General features: G+C 46.5%; 1 protein-coding gene across 4 annotated transcripts in view; it reads left to right on the forward strand.

Moving 5' to 3' along the window:
* The first annotated feature begins 6,715 nt into the window (after window positions 1-6,715).
* The window catches only part of ENTPD1 (ectonucleoside triphosphate diphosphohydrolase 1), a 33,900-nt gene continuing 14,963 nt past the window's right edge, over window positions 6,716-25,652 (forward strand). The window contains exon 1 of one of the 4 annotated variants that reach the window (XM_014959635.1): window positions 6,716-6,874. In XM_014959635.1, the coding sequence (XP_014815121.1) occupies window positions 6,859-6,874 (16 nt within the window). In that variant the 5' untranslated portion in view covers window positions 6,716-6,858. Of the gene's footprint in view, window positions 6,875-17,108; window positions 17,408-25,652 lie in introns of those variants that run through there. The other 3 variants (XM_014959650.1, XM_014959625.1, XM_014959657.1) reach the window with 3 other exon arrangements.

Genomic DNA, 25,652 nt, shown 5'->3' on the forward strand with positions numbered 1-25,652 from the left:
TCACATCTCTATAGATAGTTCTCCGTGGTGCTCACGGACATGCACGAACTTAGCACAGGCGTGTACTGAAATGAGGTGGGGGTGTAAATAGGGCAGCAGGTTTTTTGTTTTTACAAAGATTTGGTGGTTTCCCTTTCAGAAAAGCACAAAAAGTGGTGCTTAATTATTTCCTAAAGCAAAGCCTACTTTCTGTAGCTCTGTTGGAAGGGAGAACATGTTATGTTTCCAGAACCCAGCAAAGCAGGTGGGCTGAATTTTCATGGGTGTATTTATGGCTAAGGGTAACAAACATATGCAAATTAAAGATGCTTGGGATTTTTGAGATATTTCCCTTTTTGCCACTGTCTTCACATAGTCCTCCTGGATGGATGCAGTCAACTTCTTTTCTGCTATTGACTGAGGGACATTGGATGGACAATGTGTCTATGTGCTGCCACTGGTTTTCCTCCACGGATGCTCACTTATTAAAGAACAAATCACTTAACAGAGGGTGAGTGGGTAGTGGGTAGTCAGGCTGAATTCAGACATTGAAAAAAAGTATTTATTTTAAAGTTATTCTTTTTCATTTTATGCATATTTTCCACATTCTGTCTACTTTTATCCTTTTGAAGAAATATTAAAATTGAGTGACTTCATCTGATCTAAATACGTACAGTTCTTTTTTGAAAGTAGCTGTTTTGGGGTGATTTGTATATTTATTTTTGTCTTAGCTACGAATGTGTTGCATGATAAATTAAGATTTAACAGGACGAAAATTAATTTTGGTCATAAAACCATACAGAGGAGCAAGTAATAAAACTGTCTCCTTTCTTCAGCCTTAAGATAACAATTATTCAAGACCTATATGCACGTTGCTAATTTATTTTTTCTTATTTTCTTTCTGTAATTTACTAAGTCTGGGAGATATTTTGAAATTCTGTTTGTTAGACAGGGCAACTGGTGCTCACTATCTTCCTTTATCAATTCATGGTACATCTACTACTGATTTTTCTGATACTTCTAATTTTTTTTCCTTGTTATATCCTTAGAGCTTTTAGTTTATTTTTTCTGTGTTTCTCTTCTTTTTTTTTTTTTTTCTTTTAGTGGATCCCTTTTTCATAAGCCTCACTTATTTCACTTTACAGCATTCCTTTCTTTTCTTGGAATTGGTGGCCCCATAACGTGAAAAGTGAGATTTTTTGCAGAAGGAGCAACTGGGGTTTTGTTAACTAGGCACTTGGATAATGAACAGTAGGACACAGTAACTTTTTAGGATACACTTTTTGTTTTACACTAAGTTGTAGAACTTATGAAGACTAATTGGCTTTGCTTTTAGTATGTTAATGTATCTCTTAAGTAAACGTAGTGACAGAATCTTTAATGCTATTACAAGATAATAGCATTGAAAGTGTGTTGAACCTATAGAATATGGCATTGCAAGCCTGTTATGGCATTGCACCTAATAGATAATTTGCTAATGAATATGTAAACTAGGTTGGCATTTTAAGGTGTTAGAGAACGGGCCTTTGGTACTGCTCTTTTCTCATGACATTTCAGTGCCCATCGTTCATGTGGCTTCTGTCCTTCCAAGGCTGAGTGTGGGAACTTGTTTGCACGTTTTGCTGAGGTTTTGTGGATTTTTAATAATAGAGGTATTAACTTGATTCATTTATTTTGTAAAAATACAATTTGTCTTCAATAGTTGTGAGTGTTTAGAGGAACAAACCTAACAAATTAGCTAGAAAACTGATTCTTCTCTACAAACAAAACCAGGAACATTTTTTTTTTTTGCCAGTTTCACTGAACACCATTACCTCTTGTGTTACCAGTTTTGTAGTGGTCACACAAAACCAGTAAATAACTATTTGACAGGTTCATCTGCAGATGTGTCATCCAAGCATTATGATCCCTAAAATCACAAAAATAATAAATGGAGGTAGGGAAAGACTGTGAAAAGTTATAATGAGTGGAGAAGAAAAGAGCCAGCAGAGGTGATGACAGGGTAGTGGTTGAGTAACAGACAAGCTGGATGGTTATCTCTGTTGCACTTCAAAGCAAAATATCATCAGGATCTCTCAGGAAATTCTGTTAAAGTGGAAGAGGAACCAGCAATACGGATACGGTCTGATGCAAGAAGCAGCAAAGAAATTAGATACTTGTACTGGGGCTGAACAGTGGAGGATATAGCAATTTTTACTGGTGACTAAGAAAAGCTGGAGAAGAAATGCATTAAAAAAGGTGTTTTATTAAAGGTGATACACAGGTTTTGGTTGATAAGGTCTGTGAATATCAGTATAGGGACAGGATACTGGCATCCTCTGAGAAAAGAGTTACAAATATTTAAACCAAGACAAGGAACTAAGATGAAGGAAAGGAACTGAAGTCCTTTTTATAGAGGATGCATTTCATAAGTTTAAGGCTAATGAGCAATACTCGTTTGCAGCAAAATGAAGCTGAAGGTGATCTCATCTTTTTACCTAAATACCAAGAGTAATTTTTCCTCTTGCAGTGAATTGCACTCTTTAAAAATAATGCTCAGTGCACGCAGACAAATATTGTATAGCTTATTGCTGGTTCGTCTGTTTCTTCAGGAGTCACCCAAAGAGGCTTCCTTTTCAAAAAGGAATGTTTTGGGTATCTAAATTAAGCACTGGAACTTCAGCTGTTGCAGAGGAACCTGGAAATGTGGGGAGGACTTCACCTAGTGTGTTGTGAAAGCTGTCAAGTCTGAGGTGATGGCAATGTGGGACGAGAAGGCCAAGGAGCCAGAGGCTGCCAAAAAAAAAATTAAAAAAAAATAAAAAACCACATACACACCACAAAAAAAAAAAAAAAAAAAAAAAAAAAAAAAAAAAAAAAAAAAAAAAAAAAAAAAAAAAAAAAAAAAAACCAAGCAAACAAAACGGCCCCATCTTGGCATCATTAGTACTTTTGGTTATTTGTTTTTTTCTAATGTCTGGCCTCTCTTCTCTGCCTTCCTTTCCAAAAGGAAGCTGTCCTGATAGCATGGATCAGCCTCCCGTTGTAGGGAATTCTGCTCCCTCTGGCCCCATTTAACGTATCCACTGTCTTTCTGGAGAGCTTCGCTGTTCATCATCCGCTGCAGAGATGCTGGGAATGGAGGGCTGGGTACCTGCTGCTCCCTTTCCCAGGGCTGCCAGTTGGTAGGTGGTGACATGAACCAGCACACTGGGACTGAGCGTCTAGGAGAGCCTGAGGAATATTCAGCCTGTCTCTGCTAAGGCCAATATTTACACACAAAGCTTCTTGAAGCTGCCACTCTGCTCTGTTGCTTAAATATACAGAGAGTGTCATCTAAATACACACCACCAGGCCGTGCCCCTAAGCAAACACAGACATGGATGACTTCGATATTGTTCTTGAGACTGGTGATGAGATGGCCTGTTTCTGTTTAAAATATTTCAGATGTTTTCATACCAATTCTTTCTGTTGAAACAAGCTACTCATGTTTCTAATGTCTGTAGGTTTGTTCCCAGGCCCTTGACTCTCTTTTCCTTTGGTTGTTTCTTTCCCTCATCCCGAAGCCAAGAGGTTCTTGCCCTGGATCCCAGTGTTACTGCCTTGGTTCCTTCTGTCTCCTGCTGGAAATGGAGCTAACGTGTCACAGTGCTCACTCTTGCTCCTTTTCTGAGTCCCAAAGGCACCATTACCTCATTTGCAAAACAGCAAATTCAGGATGTCTATGAAGTTTCACGTTTTCAGACACATGCAAAAACGCACACAACTTGTGTAAAATTAAAGGAGCGGGATGATTGAGACTAAGCTCTTACTATGACCAGGAAGAAGACAGATGCTTGTTTTTGTCCTAGGAGTGGACAAGTGGCACTCTTCTGTTGTTTTGCTATTCTTACCCCCTGTTCAAGATGTGTGGAAACTACATCCTGAGCTCTCTGGTTTCCTCTTTTTTTTTTTATTTCTGTGTTTTCAAGCTTCCTCCTCACACTGTCTGGAGCCTTATCTGAGTACAAATGCCTGTCTCCAGGGCTCCTTTTCTTTCCTTGTTTTGTTTTCTTCCGGAAATGACTGCAGCACAGAACCTGCTGCTGCCTTTTGCTGGTTTGTGGATTGCAGTCAGAGGTTTGCCCAAAGGCAGGAGGATTGTCAGCAGGGAGAACCAAGCTGCTCTGGCGAATCTGGATCTGACCCTCTGTGGAAGAGGAAGTCTGCATCTCATGTCACATGAGGGGACAAAGTCCACCCTACCCCTCCTCTGCAACAGCCAAAGTGGGGAAAGTTGGTTTCATCACAGTCTTTTACACCTAAACTGAATGGTCACAAAATAGTGTGGAACACCGTTCCCTTCTCCTGTAGCTGTGTGAGTGCCGTACACGTGTTTAGCAGTCCATCACTTAAAGCAGATCTCCTTCAACTCAGAAGTCTCTTTACCGTGGCTCTATGGAGGACCTGGATGTTTTTAGGTGTAGAAACCCCCAGCTGTCTGTCACAGTTCACAGCAACCCTTGCCCACAGGGCCCTTACACTCCAGGTGACAACTTCCTCTTGTGTGAGGACGCTGCTGCATGTTTCATGGTTGCTCACTGATGATGGCCCGTCCTTCCCCATAAAGGTTTCATCTGTCTGGGTTTGAAGCTGAACTTCCTCAGAAAAAAACAACCTGTTACTGGCAGACTTATATAAAAGAGCTGACTGTAGATTTTCAGACACATATGCAATTTTAAGGGCTATGAAATAGGTCAATTTGAGCTTCCACACGAAGTGGTAGATGTGGCTTGGAGTCATGTCTATTGGTCTCTGAGGGGGGCCAGTAGATATTTTCCACTTTTTAAATTTGGACTTCTCAGGCTTTGGTGGGCTCTTCGATACACTCAGCTGGCTGATCTGGAGTGTTCAGCTGTTGAGACAGTGGGTCTAAACACAGCCATCTGAGAATCAGTCCTAAATTCCAACTATATGTTTTTAAAAACTACCTTTAAGTGGGATTTAATTCATTCGAGCTGTAGCATTTCTTTATATAACTGTGTTTTTTCCCCATATTGACACTCTACCATATTCTTTGAAGAAATCAGTGTGTGACTGATTCACAAGTGCTGGTACTTTTAGGAGTCAGTCTTCTAAAAAAAAAAATAGTCATTATAGTCATTATTATTTCTTTATTATAAATCTATGCGGTTGCTATTTATTACATTAAACACAACTTTCAAAGTTGTGTTTATCAATGCACTCTTATTTTCACAAGAAATGGTGTCTGGTGCCCAACACAATTACTTATGCCATGCTAAATTCTTTATAAATGTTGGCCTGTTGTCACTGGAAGTAAGGTCAGCTCTCCCTTACTTGGGCTTCCCAGGCCATTTTTTCCGAGGATGACAAACACTTGGAGTGTTTGAACCAAAGCCAACAATAATTCAGATAGAATTTCACTTACTAAAGCCTTAATTATGTAGATTGTTTTAGTTTGTAGATTCCGATTTTCCTTTTCCCAGAAAGATTATAAACAGGAGTGTTGTCTTATCAGATGGCAGTAATACCGGCCAGGCCAAGGTTTGTTTGGAAAGGAGAAAGAACTGGTCTTTTTTTGTCGTGGGGCTGCAACAATGGAAGAGATTTGAAACCCATGTCCAGATGTAGTTCTCCAGGTTCTGCCATCAGCCTGCAGGAACCTGCTCTTCCTGCCTTCCCTCGGGGCAAGATCTTTGGAAGCTGGTGGTGGGCTGTCTGGTGTCTGTCTGTCTGCGTGTCCATTTTTCTGGCTAAGGAGAGAAGCCCCAGGAGCAGGAGGGTGAGCTGGGAAAAGTGATGCCTCTGAAAGAAGCCCAGGCTTTGGCACAGGCAGCTGGATGGAGGTGATGGTGGCCTGTGTTCCAGTGACTTTATCTTCTGGGTGACCAATGGGGAAGGCTGATGGGGTGGGGGAAGAGACCCAGGGGCTGGGAAGCTGGTGGCCACCACTCGGAGAAGGAAGTGAAAGAGCCAACTTCCTTTGGAGTGGGAGGCTGACGGATCTGTAGGCGGGAGCGTGGGGGGATGCTGGGTGCCTGGAAATGTAGGAGGCCACACAGAAAAGTTGCTGAGATTGCTCCAGTGCTCTCCTCTATTTCTTATTTGCGGGGAGTCAACCTGGGAGATGCTCAGGGGCTCAGCAGGGATAAAAGGTGGGGGTGGGTGGGGGGTGTCCCTTCAGGCCTTCCTGCTAAGTAGTCAAAAATTGGCTCTTTCCTGAATTTCCCCAGGAGATGCAGCCAAGGTGAGAGCTTATTCTGTGGGACAGGGGCAGGTGCAGGAGGTGAGTTGTCAGCAGTTATTGCATATTTATTTCCTTTCATGGTTTGGGGTTTTTTTTCTGTGGGCTGGACCTCCTATCTGGAAATGAAGAAGGTCATCTCTTCTCAGAACAAAGACTTCACGTACCTCAGTGGCGCAAAGCCAATCTGCTCACTCTTATGAAACATGAAAAAAAAAAAAAAATCAAAACCACAAGTCCAAACTCTAACAAAACACTTTTTTCTCTGCAGCCAAAATGACATCTAACCCCCGGAACCAGCGGCGCAAACCTGCTTCACGCCGCAGCCCCAGCAGAGCCGGCGGTGGCCCTTCCCTCGGGTAGCCCACCGGGTGCCCCCCCGGCCCCCCGGGACCCTCCGAGGCTCGGGAGCAGCCCCAGGCGCCGGGAACGCGGCATCTCTGAGATCAGCCGTGCTCGGAGGGAAAAAAAGCAGGAGGTCAGTCTGCAAGTTAGCGGGATTGAGTCATGTAGAGTTAAACTAACCCCTCCCACAGCCATGGACCACTAAAGCGCCCATTTCCATGAGCACCTCTCGCTGAGGCAGCTCGGAGCCGGCGGAGGCTGAGAGAGGAAGAGGGGGAGAGAGAGGAGGGAGGGAGCGAGCACCGGCACTGATGGACGAGCCAAAGGGTAAGGACAGAAGCCACCCGCGGCTCTCCAGGAGCGGCCCTCAGCCCCGGCGAGGGGGCCGGGGTTGGGGGGGGCTATAGGCAGGACTCGGCGGGGCACCCCCGGGCTGGCGGCATCCCCCGGGCTGGCGGGGGGCGGGGGGAGGGGGAGCTGTGGAATATTTATGAGGAGCTCCTTCCCGTTTGCCAGCCGGGAGGGAGCTGCGGCATCCCCGGGCGGGCGCCTCTCTCCCTCCGCGCCCGCGGAGCGCTGCCGGCGGCGGAGGCTCTCCCGGGGCGGGCGCAGCCTTGCCGCAGTCCTCCCCTCCTCCCCGGGGGGTGGGGGGGACGACATCAGCTTCAAGCCTTTGGACCCCTGGCCCGTTTCTGAAGGGACAATGTCAACTCGTGGCCGGGAGGAATGACAAAAGTCGGGGGGGGATGGGGGGAGGGAAGGATGAGGGGTAGGGGAGAGACCGAACCAAAAAACCAGCCCCCAAAACTCGTTGGAAATGTTGGCTGTTAGGAAAGCGGCGGTGGGAAGCGGTAGGTGTGAGGTTGGGAGGATCGCTGTGCGGGGGAGCGCGGGGCTGGGAGTGCGGGGGGGGCTCCGGGGGCTGGAGCCGGCAGCGGGGAGAGCCCTCGGGAGAGGGGGGATGCCCTGGGGGGGGGCCAGCCCCCGGGAGAGCCGTTACCCGGAGATGCTCGTCGCACAGCGATGCTTCTATGAGATGGGTCTTGACCCAGGGGTTGCCTTCTCCCAGCCGCGGGCGCGGAGCGGGCAGCAGCACCCGGCACAGCCCTTGGCAGAAACATTTCCTAGTTTAGTATCAGGTTTTGGCAATCTGGGTGTCTCACCCGCTGCTCACAGCAACCTCTGCCCTGCCAGGCGTCTCCCCGTGCTGCTGGGCTCTGTGCAGGGCTCCAAAACACCAGGCAGGAACTGGGGTAAATAGACAAGGAGCAGTGAACTGGGAAAAGACCTGGGCAGAAACTTAGCCCAGAAACTGAGTGAGAATCTTCAAGCTCCAACAGGGGAGGTTTAGATTGAACATTAGGAAGGAATTTTTCACCGAAAGAGTGGTCGGGCATTGGAACAGGCTGCCCAGGGAGGGGGTGGAGTCCCCATCCCTGGCTGTGTTTAAGGGCCGTTTAGATGCAGTGCTGAGGGACATGGTGTAGGGGAGGACTTTGTAGAGTAGGGGAGATGGTTGGACTCGATGATCCCAAGGGTCTCTTCCAACCTAGACCATTCTATGATTCTATGATCTTAGGGATTCCCACTGTTTTCCCATTATTTTGATATTTTCTTGGTCAGTACTAGGTGGGAGTCTAGGGGAATCAAACAGGGAATCAAAATGTGATTTTGGGGTGTTTTTTTCCTTGGAATAAATAAAATGGTAAAGTAGACTTCTCCCTGGTTTTAACTTCATAAAAAGTAACAAATGGCATTTGAATGGAATAAGTATTTTCTCAGTCTGACGTACATCAAAATTTAAAGTGAAGACTGGCAGGAGAAGGTTAGCTCATTAGTTTATGCAGTCATGTGTGAAGCTGGAAATTTAGGAATAATTTGCCTCTGCTGAGGAGGGAGATAAGAATAGCTTTGAAGCCAGCCTTTAAAAAGTTTCATTCCAAAAATGAAATGTAGTGCACGAACGGAGATGCCTTTCTAGTGAGGTGAGGAATCACAGACAAGAAACTTAGATGAGAACTGATTTAGCAAAGAGGACCAAATGAGCCTTCTTTTAGAAAGTGGGATTTTAAAGAGACAGCAGGAGAATGAAGGAAGGTGATGGCTGGCGCTGGAGCAGATGGCAGAAGAGGTGGGGACGGTGTCAGAACGGGCCGACCTGCAGAAAAGGCAAGTTGTCTTATAAGTGCCTGATGGAACTTGGTGCAATGAAGAGCAAGGAACCACATTTTGTGGTGGGGAAGAAAACACGAGGCAGTGTTTTTGGAAACGCCTCTTGCAGTGTGTCCTCCAGAGGACCATCAGCAGGTCCAAGGCAGGGAGGTCCGGGAGAGGCAGCAGCCATCCGCGGGGAGGAAAGTTTCCGCCTTGAAATGAGGCCCAAATGCACACAGAGGGCACATCCCTTCATCAGAAAGGAGTTATTAGGGGATGTTTCAGTGAGACACCTGTCTTGTCCACAGGGGCTGTCACAAACAGGTTTGAAATGCTACTCTTCAGTTTTAAGAAGCCTGTATTTTAAATCTCGATACTGTCCGCTCTACCTTGAAATTGGGATTAATTTACCAACACAGCCAAGAAATTCTTCTTGGGGTGCTACAGAGCAACAGATTATATTAGTGATCAGTGTGAATACCTTCTTGTGGCAGCCTGAAACATCTAAGGGGGGCTTCAGTCTGGGGAAAGCGTGATACTGATCTCACTCAGGCAGCAGTAAAAAGCCGTAAGCCTTCTAAAATAGATCAATTTTAAGATAAAAGGTACTGAACTGACAAAGAGGTAGTAGCACTGGTTTGGAGCTTTATATACATGGGGCATTAATCACTGCTGTAGGGATGACTGCTCTCTATGGACCAGGGATTTTTCCAGCCTAGGATGGTAATAAAGCAAAAATAAAAAAAAGGAACGGAATGTGAACGAAGATAGTAATTATAAAGAATACCTACTGACCAGCACTCCAAAAACAAGAATGAGGATGACTGTCTGGTTTGTTCAGGCAGTGAAGGAGGCAAATAGAAGTTAGCACAAGTAAATGGAAAGGAAGTAGAGAAAGAGGAAATAGAGAACATCTGACAGAAAATACAGTGAGTTGTGGAAGATTATTTAGAGATAGTAAAGCTGTCAAAGGAAAATCTAGAGTCAGCAGGACCAAACACAACCAACTCAAAGGAGGCATTCTGTGTGTCTTAGGAACAAAACAATAACATTGCATAATCATTATGAGGGTGGAGAGGGTAAGATTTTAAGGATGATGCAGAATGAAACCCAGTTTCATGATGACCCCAGTGTTGGTCAATGATTTTCCAAATTTGAGGGGGAAATGCATTCTGATACGAGAGAATATTTCATAGATGTTTTACAACTGAGTAGCCTGTTTTGTAGATTAACATTTTGGAGGGGAACAAAGGTTTTGACAATTTGAAATTAAATGTGCTAAATACCTACTGAGAAGATCTCTGCTCAATAATGTTAATTGACAGCAAACGAGAGCAGAGCACTAGGGATAGCTCAGGCAATGGGGAGGATGCTGGGCTCACCCAGTATCCCAGCAGCATGATGGTCGGTACCCTAGAGAACTGTTGCCAACTGAGTTTGACATCAGTTCTCTCTAAATTACTGGATAGGATCTCCCAAATAATCAAGTTTTAGTAGCCAGTTTGATCATATTCTTTTGGTTTTGAAAAGGATGAGACTTACCAAAGTAGCTTTCAGAATAAGGTTGTTGTAGAAATGGATAGCGCTGTCAGAATGGGTAATGGAAACAAATGCATCAAAAAGGAAGTTACTCCTCCTAGATGGAGGCAAGCCTGGGAGTTCATGTGGTTCCCTCAAACAAGCACAGTAATCTGCATCCTAGAGTGGAGATAGTCACACCTGCAGGAGTCTGCAGCAAGAACTTCAAGGAGTATATTCCTTTTGGCTAGAGAATGCATTTATAAGGGAGGGGAAGGAAGGAACAGAATCATAGAATCATCTAGGTTGGAAGGGATCATGTAGTACAACCATCAACCTAACCCTGACAAGAAAATAAATAAGAAATAAGCAATAAAAAAATCACTAAATATTTCAAGTACTGATAGACCTCTTCATTTGTTCTTGCTTTCTTGAAAGCTTTTTTTTCTGTTTACAAAGTAAGTCAGCTGACTTAACAAAACAGATGTGAAACAAGCCTAGTGGGATTCTCATGTGGAAAAAACAGGCTGCATTTTGTCTTATGCATGTTATCACTATTAATGTCCTCTTCTTGATTTATTTCTTCAAATGAGGCTGGAGGCTCATCAAAGTTCAGGGAGGGGGGAAGTACTCTTAAAAATTGAGTGAATATTGAATAAATTTGGGCTGTAAGTTAAAGGCCTTCTAAGGCCTGACTTCCCTGATGGTTAGGAACCACCTCACAAAAGGGGAACTGGAAGAACTAATCTCCCTGTATGTGATAGCCATGGGCTGGACTATGAGTGCAGGACTGGGAAGGTCACTGCTCCTTTATCTGATCTGTTTTCCAACTAATTATTAGTGCTTGTTTTATTTTTCAGAGATGGCAAATGTGGTTGAAAACAGTAAATATGAATATCTCCCATGTTTAAACTTCTCGGCAGCAATAGATGCATTTCTGATGTTGTTCCCATTAAACGCCTCCCTCTGACTCTCCAGCAGGAACTAACGGATTCAGACCTGGATAACAACAGACCTCAAAAATAGTTATCAAAAGAGATAATAATTAAACAGCTGTGTTTTCAGAGGTATTCTGCAAGAGGCTTGATGGCATTAGGCATTTTCAATAATGATCTAAAATGTATAAAATCATTGCTGATTTACAGATGGAGTTTGTCAGCACTAGGAGGACCAGCACAAATACCAATTAAGTCAGAGGAAAAAGTCTAAGGAAGCCAAGAGCGGTTGGAAACATAAAGAGCAAATAATAGGCTTCCAGCCAAGCTTGTAAAAGCACAGCTAATGCAACTTTGAGAGGAAAATTGGACATTCAAATCCTGAATAGACTAGAAAAATTTCCAGAAAAAATGGGCAGAGGTGTTTGTGTGTATGTATGTGACAGCCATAACTCATCATTTCTTTGCTTTATAAAGCAATTTTTGGGTTTTTTTGGGGTGGAAGAAAGTTGTCCCCTAGTCAACCTTACTGTGACCACTGCAATCTGAGTTTGCCTCCTGTCTTGTAATTATCAGAAATATGTAGAAAACCCTCAAGGGATTTCTCAAGGAGAAAGAATAAATTTAGGAGGCTGGATGCTTGAAGAGGGAAAGGTTACAAAAGCTACAATAATTGATAATACTTTGGGCCTTTCCTAAGGTGGTGTAACTGCGGGGCTGTGTTTGCCACCCCCTAGCTAGGTATTTTGTACCTTTTTACTAGCCCAGTGTTCGGTGACACTGCTCCCTGGAGCTGGATCTTTTTAGAAGTGTGAGATAGGAACCAGGTTCTTCTCGGCTTGGAAACGGTCTGTTCAAGGCGGCAAGGATGTGGTTAAGGACAGAGGTGTTCAGGCTGAACTTTGGGGTGAAGTGGGTGACCCTGAGATGACTTTGGAGAGTCAGCCTATAAGGGATTAGTATTGCTTGAGTGCAATCAAACTTAAATTGTAAAATACCAGATCATCTTTGCAAGAGAAGCACTCCTGTTGGTTTTCAGGGACCACTTCTTAAATTGTATTTTGTTACGATTTTGTCAGCTGGATGTGAGAAGCGGCTTCGTCTCTCAGCGTGGTGGAAACTTCCCTTCCCTGAGCAGAGCTGGAGTTGTGTTGCCGGCGCTTCCATCAGCATTTCTTAGCCATGGAGCTGTTGCCAGTGTGTCTGGAGAGCAGCAGAGCCTAAGGGTGTGCTTCTGCAGCCGGTGTGATTTAACATAAATCTGTGCTGCTGAAAGAAGAGAAAAGGCGCCTGTCCCTCTCCCCAGCCTTGTTCTTTTTTTCTGCCATAACTTTCAGCCTGTCTGGCTTGAAAGCCAACACCAGCCCAAGTGAGAGAACAGAAGGAGGCAAGGGTAAAAGTCACTCAGATTAAAGTAATTGGGGAGGGCTTCACTGTAAGACAAGGAGAGACACAAAACCAGCCCTGTGCTCTGAAACAGTGCCGCATTAGCAGTACAAATTAAGTAATGAGTTAAGGGAAAAAGTGTGAGAGACCGGATGGAAGGGAACAGAGTCGGCTAAGTGCACACTGAACAAATTCATCTGCTTGTGTCCTCTTATGCATTCGCCCCCCTCTAAATGCAGCTGGAAAGATGAGTTTCACGGCCTGCTCTTTGGGCTCCTCATCCCTCTGTCTCTCGTGCTGCGCGGGCTGTTCTTGCTGAAGGGTGCTGCAGGCAGTGCAGCAGCCACTGCTGTCACCGCTCTGTCAGGGCTCAGCCACCACAGCAATGCTGCAGCTCTGCCTGTTGTAGTTCTTGTCTGAACCCTTTCAGGCTCTTTACTGCTTCCCTCCCAGCGTGGGAAGAGCTTCCCATGAGGATCTGCAGAGCCTCCTCACTGTCTGCCTTCACACTGCCCTCCAGATTTCCCTTGTGATGTTAACGTTCAGCTTCTGGTCTGAGGAGGCAGGTGCCCATCAGTCCGACCTGCTCTGTCCCGTGGTCTCTTGTGACCTTCACCCAGCTGTGCACTACATCTCCTCTGGCCGAGAGGTAACCCTGGTGGGGTGGCTGGGTGGTTTACAGTCTGGGACTTGCACCTTTGAGCAAGCATTTTTAGTTTGAGTAAGTAGAAGTTAAAGGCTCTTAGTTCGGTTTATATTCTCCCCTTCATTTCTGATGCTCCTGAGAATCTCTGCCCTGATCATACAGGGTGGTGAATGCCAGATTGTTCCTGGGGAAGAGAATGAAAAGAAAACAGACCAATTTTTGTAAGGGAATGAGAATTAGCTTGTTTTTTCATTAACTATCTGCAATCTCTGAGCCAGAGCTCAAACTGTAGATGGCCGTTGAGCCGCCTGAAAAGGTGAATTAGCAGCTCAGGATGTAGAAACCACTTCAAGCCCTCGGCCAACTCGCAGCGCTTGTGTGCTCAGCTCGGCGGGCTCCCCAGAGAGCGGGGCTGCAGGAGCTGCCCATGCAGCTGCTGTGGTTTCTGACGCCCACTAATTGTGACACTGCAGCTGGGGACAGGAGAGGCAGCAGCTGCTGTGCCTTCCTTCCCTTCCTTCCCCGAGAAGGGGTAAGATTTCTTCAAAAGTGGGGGCTTGGGGGGGGTTTGGAGACCCTGCAGCACAGTTGGTGGGATGGAAACATACATGGTTCATGGCAAAACCCGGGGAGCAGGCAAAGAATCATTCAGGTTGGAAAAGACCCTTGGGATCATCAAGTCCAACCATCAACCCCACTCTACAAAGTTCTCCCCTACATCATATCTCCCAACACTGCATCTAAACGACTCTTAAACACATCCAGGGATGGTGACTCAACCACCTCCCTGGGCAGCCTGTTCCAGTCTCTGACCACTCTTGCTGTGAAGCATTGTTTCCTAATGTCCAGTCTAAACCTCCCCTGTTGCAGCTTGAAGCCATTCCCTCTTGTTCTATCACTAATGACCTGTGAGAAGAGACCAGCACCAAGCTCTCTACAATGAGGTGGGAGGGAAGATGGAGCTCCTGTGTGGAGCGTGGGCTTGGTGGTGAGGACAGGTAACGGAGTGGGAATCCTTCCTCTGCTGGAAACTGTGTCTCCTTCCTACCTGCTCTTTGCCAGGGTGGCAGGGGGCCCCTCTTGCCAGGGAGAACATCTGCTCTTGACCAGGATCAACCCATAGCTGCTGGCTCTGGCTGCTTTGTGGGAAACGCGTTGGTAATCTGCAATTTTGCCTTGTATTGAACGTGCCCAATAAGTTGCTCTACAGCTTCTGCATATATAGTCTTGCTTTCCTGAAATAGTATAGGAAGCTTACTGTTTGTCAGCTTTGTCTGAGACTGCAGTACACACGATACCAGCTGAAGCTGAAAAGAACTTTGTTCTAGTGGTCAGGTACTTGTTTACAAGACTTAGAAATACTGTTGTGGCAAAAAGCACAAAACCCATAAAGAACAGAAGAAAAGAATGTTCCAGGAGTGTTGTTTAGGATTTATTCTCTCATTAGCCAGAGAGAATTAAGACCTTATTTTGAAATGAGTCAGTTGCAGGCTTAAAGATGAAGGCAGCAAGTGGTTTTAACAGAGAAAGCGGGGTTGAACTACATCTGCCCTGCTTGGTGCAGAGGACAGGCAGTCCTTTCCCACACTGTGCTCATGACTTTGTCAGCCCGGCCAGAGAACTTCACCCATCAAGAGCAGACTAGTAAAAACAAATAAATAAATAATAAAAAAATATAAAAGTTAGAAAAGGAATCTGCACTTGTACAAGTGCAAAGTAGAACTATGGCAAAAGACAGAGGTAGGATCGTCCCTTTTTTGTGGCAGAGAAGACAGAGGAGTGAAGCCAACTGGGAAGCTAAGCCTTTGCACTTCATCTTAAAAATAGTGGTTTACAACAGAAGCTGGACCCATGCTCTGAACTCTTTGTTAAAGACAGTAATTTTGCAGTTGCTTTTTAGGTTACAAAGCGTGTCTCAGCTCCAGAAACTAGTAATTTCTCTACCAATTTAAGGACCTTCTAGTATTGTGGCCACTTGGTGTCTGTGAGAATGCTGACTGGATCCTGCCAGCCTTGCTGGGAATAGATTCCCTTCTGTAAATGGGGATCTTAGAGACCCTCTTCTGCCCATTTACTTCTTGGGAAACTCCACCCATAAATTTACATTGTAATCTACTGCAAACCACATCTCTGGGGGTTTTTTTTGTGTGCTGTAGCAGTTAGTCTTTAGGTTACATAGAGGTTATGTATAATGCAGCAGGACTGCTGTTAGGTAGTTCCTAACTCCTTTATAAAGGTAGTAGACAACTCTCTTACTCTACTGGTTTCTCCTATGTCCACCCCTGAAGTCAGACTGTGGGAAGGAAACACAAGGAATGCCTTCTTTCCTGCTATGGGACTCCACTGCCCATGTTCCTCTTTTTCAGCTTTCTCTTTCTCCTAACCTAAATGACGTTTTCCTTTTCCCCCACATTTTTAAAGTTGTAGCAGAACTGGATTGATCTCGTAGTATGAGCTCTGTGTGTACTTTACTAGACCAATAATCTCCAAGTTGCTATTAGTCTGGCAGATCACGAAAGAATATACCTAAATGACAGAATATTAATTTAAGAGTAATTGTAGCTGAAGCACATTGCTCTCTCCCAGGGAGGGAGCCTGCTGCCAGCCATGGTTCCTGAGAACTTCCCAGAGAAGCAGATAAGGTGGTCCAGGGGATGGAGCATCAGGCTGGGTATTTGCAGCTCTCTTTTGCTTCTTCATCACCCGAGGAAATGGGGCTAACAGTGCTGCCTTCTGTAAACTGCTTGGCAGTATATGGGGGGAAAGCACTGTGGCAAATGTAAATGTTATGGTTTGTTATTTGAGAAAGGCTTGAGGTTCAACAGACAGGACAGGATGATGGTTGACCTTCAGTGTTACCTCTTTGATATCAGCTCCCCACACGTTGTGGGCAGGTTGCACTGCTGAGAGCTGGGGTGACTGGGAAAGCCACAGGGGCACAGGGAGGCTGGGGACAGTGGGACAGCAGTGAGACAGCCCTGGGGGGACAGTGGGACAGCAGTGAGACAGCCCTGGCCTGGCTTGGTGTCTGTGCTGAGAGAAGGCTGGACTCGGGAGGCTGTGACATGAGCATGGGAAAGTGTGTGCTCACAAAAGCCTCCTTGTGTGTCTCATGGTTCTGCTGTGGGATAATTGTAGCTATCCTGTCTCTCCAGGAGCTTTCTGGGAGAAGCTGAGGTTAATGCCAGCCTTGCCCTGCGAGCCTGAGCACAGGAACACCACCAGGTCTGCGTGACACTGGTGACAATGGTCTCACCCGGTGCTGTCGCTAGAGCTGCTCAGCACATGACAGGCTGAAAACAGCTCTAACACCCTCAGTGAGGTCTTTGGTGTAAACTGTTTGAAGTGCCTTGTGGTGAGTCCGGTAGTGACACCCAGGGACAGACTGCATTGTTCCTCTCTGGGATTTCAGTATCCTCTAATTTTCCAACAGATGAGTGCTGTTGCTGGGCTGCCTGTGCTGTGCGGTGAGCTCTCCGCAGGAGCAGACCCTAGACTAACCCTAAAATCTGCTTCCTTTGCTGTTGCTAAGGTTCTCCATAACCTAAGCGAGCCAAGGAGACCCTTTCACAGCCACAGTGACAGCCTGTGAGGTGAAGGCTTAGGTGTGAGGCTGAAGAAGTAGAAATACTACAGCTGGCCTGAAAGAACCATGAATGGAAGTGTGTATGTGAGAGAGAGAAAGGAAGAAGAAGGAAGAGAGCAAACGTTTAAAGAAATGGTCTGTATTGGTCACCAAGGATGAGATCAGCTGCACTAAGACTGGGTAAATGTTGACAAATGTGGTGTTTGTGACAAGCCTGGCAGCCTGCACCCTGATAAGCCTCACACGGATGGCTGGTCAGAGGGATGGGTGCTGATAAAGCCCCGGTGCAGATGACTCCTTGGGGAAAAGATTGTACTCCCTTAACAGAAGGATGACAGCGAGGTCCCAGCACACACCGTGTGGGAGCTCTCCTCCTCCTCTCCCACGGGAAGGCAGACTGTGGGAGCTGAGGCTCCCAAAATGAGAAGAAAAAAAAGGCACTGAGCAGCAGCCTGTCTTAGGGCTCTCGGGGGACAAGGTAAGAGAGATCTGAAGGCGAAGAGATCAACGCCATAGTAACCGTTAGCTCAAAAATTGTCAGCTTGCCACTGAAGAGGAACTCAAGAGATGTGGCGAAGACTTGGTGTCTGGCACCCAACGTCCCATCTTGTGCAAGGTCCTGCCAGAACACCGGGGTGAGCTTGGTACCTGTGTGTATGGGGGGGGAAAGGGAGGAGGGGAAGAGGGGGTGAGCGAGCGTGGGTGAGAAAACGAATGCAAATTACATTATTTTTTGAAACACGGACCATCTTCTGGTTCCATAAGGTCTTGCACTATTGCTACATTAATTTCCTGTATCATAGCTACGTTAGAAGCTACTCCATTCTCAAATGAGAAAAAGATGTGAAACCTTTGTGTATAATTGGTAAGTTCACCAGAGTTTAAGAAGTTTTTGTTTTCGTGTGATCAGTGGTACAAAAATGTAATCGGGTCTAAATCAGGTCCCGGAGCCTGGGAGAGACTCTGAGGACTGGAAATTATTGGGCAAAAGCATCCGACAAAGCAAAACAGGAGGGCGAGGAAGGTTGTTGGATGCTCTCAGTGATGGAAAGTGCAAAGCTGAAACTACTCACCAGCCTTTTGCTTTTACTGTTACCACCCAAAATAAGTTGACTTCCTGCGTCACGAGTGAGCAGCTCACGGCCCAGGAGGAGACCCACTGCTGAGAGCCATCTGAACACGAGTGGTGTGGGAGCCCGGCCAGTTTGTAACTGGATTTTAAAGCTAGGGCTCCCACGTCTGCTCTGAGGAGACAGCCCCACAGATTCCTCCTTGCAGAGTTACTGTATAGCTTCTCTTTCTCCTTCAGCCTGCTAGCCCTCACCTCCATGCTTCACATCTCTTTAAGTGAGCCTCCACATCTTTGGGATCAAATCCTGCTTTCAATTAGCATTATTGTCCTTATAAGTATCTGAAGTTTGAGTTATTTTCCTCATGTTTGTCTTTTTCCAAGTTTTATTGTTTCCTGTGTAGGATGGTTGTTTCCATAGATACCGTGGACACACTTATCTCTCCTCCCTGAATGTGCAGTTCCCCCCAGTGAATTACAGTGCAGTTTCCCACTTCTGCTTCAAGTCTTTGCCCCTTCATCCGTATCTCATATATGGCTTTCAATCCACATGACAGAGCTCCTATCCCACACAGCTGTAAATTAAAAAACGGTACACTGTATGTCTATTTTCGGATTTTGTACTGATAATTGTTGGCAACTTTAGCTCAGCTTTTCTCTGCTATGGGTAACTTAAACAGAACAGCAGTTTGTTATTTCTGTTCTCCTTCTCCCCTTGAGGAATGTTATCAAAGGAAAAAGTCTGGCAAAGTATTCAGGGTTGGTATGGACCTATCTGAGATGTCAGCCTGCACTGACTGGTATTGTTTGAGACAGATCTTGCGAGAGTTTTTTTTCTCCTTATCCTGTTTCTACCTTGCCCCAGAGGAAAACATACGTCCCGGATTGTAGCTGCAGATGCTAGCGTGAGTCACTGCTTGGTATTTAGTGGCAAGAAAGTTGACTGCTATCTTGGCAGATCCTAGCAGAAGCCAAGAAAAACCTGGACACAGCATAAGTTAGCACTTTCTTCTTTGGAGCAGATCTGCCCTTATCAGGCTATTTGCTGCACAAGTGGGGCTGTTCTGCTGACTCAGCATCCCTAGAAGTGATGCCAGGGCAGCTCCAGACCACACTTAAGGAATTACAGAGGAGACTATCAGAGTCACAAGTTTTCTCTTTAGCTGATTTATAAATGGATTTGTCTTCTTCCTTGCTCCTTTGTCCCAGGGCTGTTAATAAATAACCTTTTCAATGCCCTGCTCCCGCAGGGGATGTTAGGGAAGAAGCTCATGTGAACTTGGGTGGGCTCTGGCTTGAGCTTGTGACCTCCTGCAGCGAGAGCAGCGCGTGGAGCGGCTGGGAGACAGCGTGGTGGCAGGGAAGCAGCAGAGCTGTAGCTTTTAGCCTGGGCCCAGGTTTGCTGGCCATTCCTGCTGCTGAGGGGCTCAGACAAGTGCTCATCCTAACGAAGCCGGCCGGCACCCCGCTTCCGTGTGGGAAATCCGTCCTCTTGGCTGGAGGGAGCATATCACGACCTTGTCACTTCTTCAGCTGAAGCTGGCTTCTGACAGCGGGGAGTGTTGATTTCTCTGATCCAGTAAGCAGCTTTGGATACACAGGCTCGAGCATGGAGTAGAAAGCTGGAGGTGAGTGTTGTAGAAGACCTTGGGGCTTCCCTGCTTGCGCCTCCTCGCTGGGAACAGAGAGCGGCTCATGCTCCTACTCCGCGGGGGGAGATGGAGTGAGGGGTCAGAGCTGTGATGTCCCTGAGCTGGGCACAGCCCTGGGTGCAGGCTCTGCAGGGGCCTGGGCATTATTCCCAAGAGAATAATGACAGGAGCAGAGGAAATGGTCTGAAGCTGGGGGAGGGGAGGTTTAGATGAGATATTGGGAAGAATGATTTTGCTGAGAGGGTGGTCAGGCCCTGGAACAGCCTGCCCAGGGAGGTGGTGGAGTCACCATCCCTGGAGGGACTTAAGAACCGTGTAGATGTGGCTCTTCAGGGCGTGCTCTAGTGCCCGAGATTGTGGGGGTCTTTCGTGTGTGTGTGTGGTTGGACTCAGTGATCTCAGAGGTGCTTTCCAACCGTGAAGATTCTGTGATTCTGGGGGCTGCTCGGTCCTGAAATGATGGTGCTTTAATGCCTCTGCAGCAGCCCCTGGTGTGTGACACACACACCAGGCAGCTCAGGCACTTGTCAGGAAGAGGGGTTGCTGTGACTGTCCCTTGTCCTTATCCTTGTTACCACTTCCTGCAGCAGCTCTCCTTGGATTTCATGTTCTAGGAACTGCTCCTCTAACTGCTAGTCTTGTACTGGAGGCTGTGTTTTTATACTCTATTTTTGTACCACTTTTTGAGAAGTATTGGAAAAGAGTTTGCTTTTTTTTTATATATGTATAAAAGCTTCCTTATCCAAAATACTTCATGTTTGTATTTTGAACTATGTGAAGCAAGGACTTTGGGGGTGGAAGGGGACAGGGATTAATGAAGACATACAAATTGAAGGCCAGACTATGGTTTGATTATAAATGGGTTTCTTTTTCTGAGCCTAATTCTCTCTGGGATTCACTGCACGTCCTGGTAATAAGTAATGTGAACTTTAGAGATTAATAACATCCTGTGCCAGCCCATTCATCCAGCAAAACTCCTTTGCTCTTTTGTTCCATGTCTGCATGAGGCTCCAGCCCTTGCAAGGTGCTCTTCTGACCGTGAAAACTTATATTCCTATTTAACTTCTTACCTTTGTAACCTCCCGAGAAGTATTTCTTGTCTTACTCTTGGGAACTTCGTCAAGGCCTGTGCCCCACGACAGGCTTTGGTCCCATATTCCTTCCCATGGGTTGTCCCAAAAAATACCACAGGATAATTTGTTTCCTGCTATTTGAAATGGAAATTGTAGCAGCATGAGGAACAGAGCATGACATTCATGCCAAATATCATGAGCTGAATTCTCCTCATGGTTTGTGGAAATCCTAGTTATGAAAGCTGACCTCTGGGAAATCAGTATATTTTTCCACAAAGCCTGGGCAGTGGATGCACTCCTCAGTGGGAGGCAGAGACCGTCCCAGCTGTCCCTTGTCCAGAGCTCTGCAGCGAGGGATGGGGACACCAGTGCGGACAGCTGGGGGCACGGGGGCAAATCTGGAAATGCTTAAATAGAGTGCTCTCTTTGTTATGCATGCAGGCTTAACCTTGGCTCACCCAAAGGAGGCAGTGGGGCTGGTGCCCTGCCTGGACAGCAAGAGACCTTTGGCTTCATCTGCCAGAGTTAGTTGCGGAGGCGAGGTCCCTACAGTTTTCTGTGCTGGGTATCTTGCCGGCCTGGGATACTCCCCTTTAAAAGAACAAACACCTGTGCTGGAAATCAGAGTGGGAAGGGGTGGCAAAATCCTGGTGTGGGCAAGATCCCAGGATGAGCATCGAAGGGGTCCCCAGCGTGTGCCCTCGCAGGGGGGCTGCAGGGAACGGGCAGCATCTCTGGCTCCGGGTACATGGCCTCATTGCCCAGGGCTCTGCTGGGCTCTGCTGCACCAGCCTGGAACAGTGTTCGTGCTTTTGCCGCTGGTCTCCAATGGCTTTCGGTCCTGAGTGGGAAGTGAAACTTCAGGAGAAACGCTGGTTGCTTCGCTGTGCAGAAACACCCGGGAAGCTCGGGTTCCTGCTGCAGCACCAGGGGCAGCCGCTCTCTTTGCTCACACTTTGCACTTTGGGCAGTCGTGTTGCCATGTGGGAGCTGGGGAAGTGAGGCCCTGAAAGCAGTAGTGTCGCTCAATGTATAAGACAATCTCAGGAACCTGCAATTCAGAGAAAAATGTCCTTGAGATGTCAGGTTGCCTTGCAGCCTCAGCCCCCTCAAGGCAGGAGATGTCAGTGGAGAGGTTATGTGGGGATGAATAGATTGAGAGCAGCCTTTCGGAGAAGGACTTGTGGGTGTTGGTTGATGAGAAACTCAACGTGAGCTGGCAATGTGTGCTCATAGCCCAGAAAGCAAACCACATCCTGGGCTGCATCAAAAGAAGTGTGGCCAGCAAGCCGTGGAAGGGGATTCTACCCCTCTGCTCTGCTCTGGTGAGACCCCACCTGGAGTGCTGTGTCCAGCTCTGGAGTCCTCAGCACAGGAAGGACATGGACCTGTTGGAACGGGTCCAGCGGAGGGCCACGAAGATGCTCCGAGGGCTGGAACCCCTCTGCTGTGAAGACAGGCTGAGAGAGCTGGGGGTGTTCAGCCTGGAGAAGAGAAGGTAGACCTTATTGTGGCCTTCCAGTACTTAAAGGGGGCTTATAAGAAAGATGGGGCCAAACCCAAGAGAGGGGTGTAGATGTGGCACTTCAGGACATGCTCTAGTGGCCAAGACTATAGGGGTTTTTGTGTGTGTATGGTTGGACTCGGTGATCTCAGAGGTCCTTTCCAACCACGACGATTCTGTGATTCTGTGGAACTTTTTAGTAGGGCCTGTAGCAATGTGACAAGGGGTAATGGTTTTAAACTAAAAGAGAGTAGATTTAGACTAGATATAAGGAAGAAATTTTTTACAAAGAGGATGGTGGAACACTGGACCAGGTTGCCCAGAGAGGTGGTAGATGATCTGTTCCCGGAATCATTCGAGGTCAGGTTGGATGGGGCTCTGAGTAACCTCATCTAGTTGAAGATGTCCCTGCTCATTGCAGGGGGGTGGACTAGGTGGCCTTTCCAGCCCAAAGTCTTCTATGACTCTATGACACAGCTGTAAGCGCCGGGCACAGAGCACGCTGTGTGTGGCGAGGGGTTCAGGTGTGTTTTCTCTATGGTTGTTCCCCCTGCCAGAACCTCCTGTTGAGGGTAATAGTATTTACAGTGCTCAGAACTTTGTGTTTTCCAGGAAGGTTCAGAACTCGCTGGCCCAATGTAGATATAGAAGGAGGGGAATGGTTGCTGTGGAGGCTCCTCTTTTGCCATTGCAACTTCTACATCCCCCTGGTGCCGGGTGCTGACGGGGCACAGGGAAGGGTGGGCTGTACTGGGTTGGTGATGTGATTCACACATCACCAATCTTCCTCTTAAAACAGTGGACCTGCTGTCTTTAACAGCACCAACAATATTTAAATAGCCGTACACGGGAGCTGAACTGGGAGCCAGTGACCACAGCAGGTGAAGGTCAGTGCCCATTGCCAGCCAAGATGCCGGAGGCAGAGCAGGATGTGACTGTCTATATAGGGATGAGGAAAGCTGGTACAATGGTGGATTTTAGGGAGCGACAGGGTAATGCCTCAAAAGTGAGGGTGACCATTTAATAATTTGCAATGTATTACCTCCAGCACAAGGGAAATGTACATTGGCCCCAATCCCAACAGAGAAAGAAATATTACTGTAAGAGTTACAAATTATTATACAAGTAACACACACTTACTCTGTTTCAACAAATAACATCTAGTAGCTCTTAAAAGAAGTGATTTCCCAAATTTAAAAATACTTGAGCTGAGTCAGCTGAGTATTTAAAATATCCAGAAAGGAATGCTCATCGGAAGCAGCCTATTCAATTCTTATTCTATTCCTCAAAAGCCTTAATCCAACAGTTGAAAGTCATGCTAATTTGAAAAATATTAACATCTCTAAAAGATGTGTATTTGGGGGAAAAAAGGAAGCTGCAATTAATGCACATTTAAAGTTGGAAAGCATAGAAGATAGTCAAAAGAAGCATAAGGAAAAAAATATGTCTAGACCTTTAAGAAGAACAAAGAAGAATTTAAAGATATTGAATACAAAAGGAAGCCTAGAAGCACTGATGGCCTATTGCAAGTCAGCAGATTAGAACTATCAATAATAACAAAGCTGAAAAAGTGAAAAAATGTTAGTGCTTGATGCTGGCTTTTTTTTTTTTTTCATTTGAAGTGAAAACAAATGTCTTCACATCATGTGACAGCAAGTATACTGAAGCAATAACTTAGGTGATAAGCTGGGGAGCAGGGGGAAGCTGGCTTTAACTCACTGGCTATTTTCTGATGAAACTTCAAGCTTTGTGGGTAACGACAATAAATCTTCTCCAGTTAAAATATAGCTTTGATGTGCTGGTAGCCAATTAGTACCAGAATTTGGCTAGTAGAAGACTGATGTAACTGATAACAGTTGTTTCTTCTGATTTGAAAACCTCTTTGATGTGTGAATGCTAGCGAAATGCGTACAAATAGGGTTACAGGCTTAGAAGCCCAGTCAACATCATATAAATGCGAGAATTAACTGTCTGGAGGTCAGTGTGTCTGCTGTCTCCCGCCACTTCTGGGATGTATTTGAGAATACTGAGTACGTCTGTCTGACTCCAGGAATGGAAGCCAGAAGAATATCTTCCTATAGAGAAACTATTTAATGAACAGGCACTGGGAAAGCTTTGGTGGGGCCAGTGTGTGTGGACAGGGAGAGGGGCTGTGCTGCAGGGAGGGGAGGCAGCGTGAGCGCCCTGCGGAGCCGCCGGGGAGGCTGAGCTGAGTGCTGTGGGAAGGCTCCTGGCAGGGGGAATCTGCTTTGTCCACAGGGTGAATGGGAGATTTGTTGGTGGGGCAGCCCAGGATGCAGGGGCTCCTGCCCAGAGCCCCCCCAGACATCACCCCTCCAGCAGTAACCCCACGCCCCAGGGCCATGGGACTGCCCCGAGCACAAAGCCCCTCTGTGCCACCGAAGGCAGAGAAGGGCCCTGTGCACTGCCCACTCCTTTGTGTCCAGCTCTTCCTGCTGCTGTGACCTCCAGCACCCTCCAGCTCTTCAGGATTGCCATGTGCTTTTCCTTTTCCCAGGAAAACAGGGCTACTCCGATGCATCCTGGGCAGTCTCCCAGGGCTGTATGTGTTGTGGTTTCAGCCAAATTTACCAAAACCAGACCGACAGATGGTCCTTCCCACCTCTCCGCAAAAGAGAGGAGAGGAAGAGATAAGGAGATTTAGAAGTTTAGAACGAACTTAACTACTTTAATGAAGAATTAATATTAAACTCAAAAAAGAAAAAAAATAATGAAATAGATACAATATATACAAAACCGTATTAAGCTCCCAGGATGACAGTCATGTCACCAGCAGGCACTGGGGAAGTCCCAGACTGGACTCAGCAATGGATGGGAACTGGGTTCCAGCTCTGGAGTCAGGAACACATGGATTGGGATCAAAGGCAGAGGAACAGACAGAGTCTTCTTTGGACGTCGGCCACTGAAGAAAGAGTCATGGTTCTAAAAGCAGCAATGTTCTCCCACCCCAAGCAATGTTGTATATATGGATAGCATATAGCAGGGTGGTTGCCATGGGTGAATTAGGCCTGGACACAACCTGAAGCATTGCTGGGAGAGGGACAGAACAGATTTCTTCAAATGCAGCTCTCTCACATGAGGAGAGCGTATGATTGCTTTGGCCTTTGCTAACAGCTTGGCTTATGAGCGCATCACCCTCTTCTTGCTAATTCCCTGCCTTCTGACCCCAGGAAACAGAGCTGGGAGAAAGTCCAGGAGCCACTCTTGCCCTGGGGCAGGATCAGCTACAATAGCACTGGCAGATAGAGACTGCATTTGGCTGAAGATGTGTCTCCCTTGTTTTTTTCCTGCTTAACTAAACAACCCAATTCCTTCAATCTTTCCTCATAGGTCAAGTTTTTAGACTTCTGATCTTGCCTCTTGTTCTCTTCTGGAATTTCTCCAACTGGTCTATGACTTTCCTAAAAGGCGGTGTCCAAAATTGGTCATAGAACTCCACAGGAGGCCCTACCAGCATTAGATGGAGGGAAGGATTGCTGCAAACTGCTATAGCTGCAAGAACGTTTTCTCTAGAAGTGCTGCTTAACTGATTGCTTGCCTTGCTGTCTTGGGTGGTGGCAG

The sequence above is a fragment of the Calidris pugnax genome, unplaced genomic scaffold (assembly GCF_001431845.1).
Source record: "Calidris pugnax isolate Ruff unplaced genomic scaffold, ASM143184v1 scaffold4, whole genome shotgun sequence".
Classification (NCBI taxonomy): domain Eukaryota; kingdom Metazoa; phylum Chordata; class Aves; order Charadriiformes; family Scolopacidae; genus Calidris; species Calidris pugnax.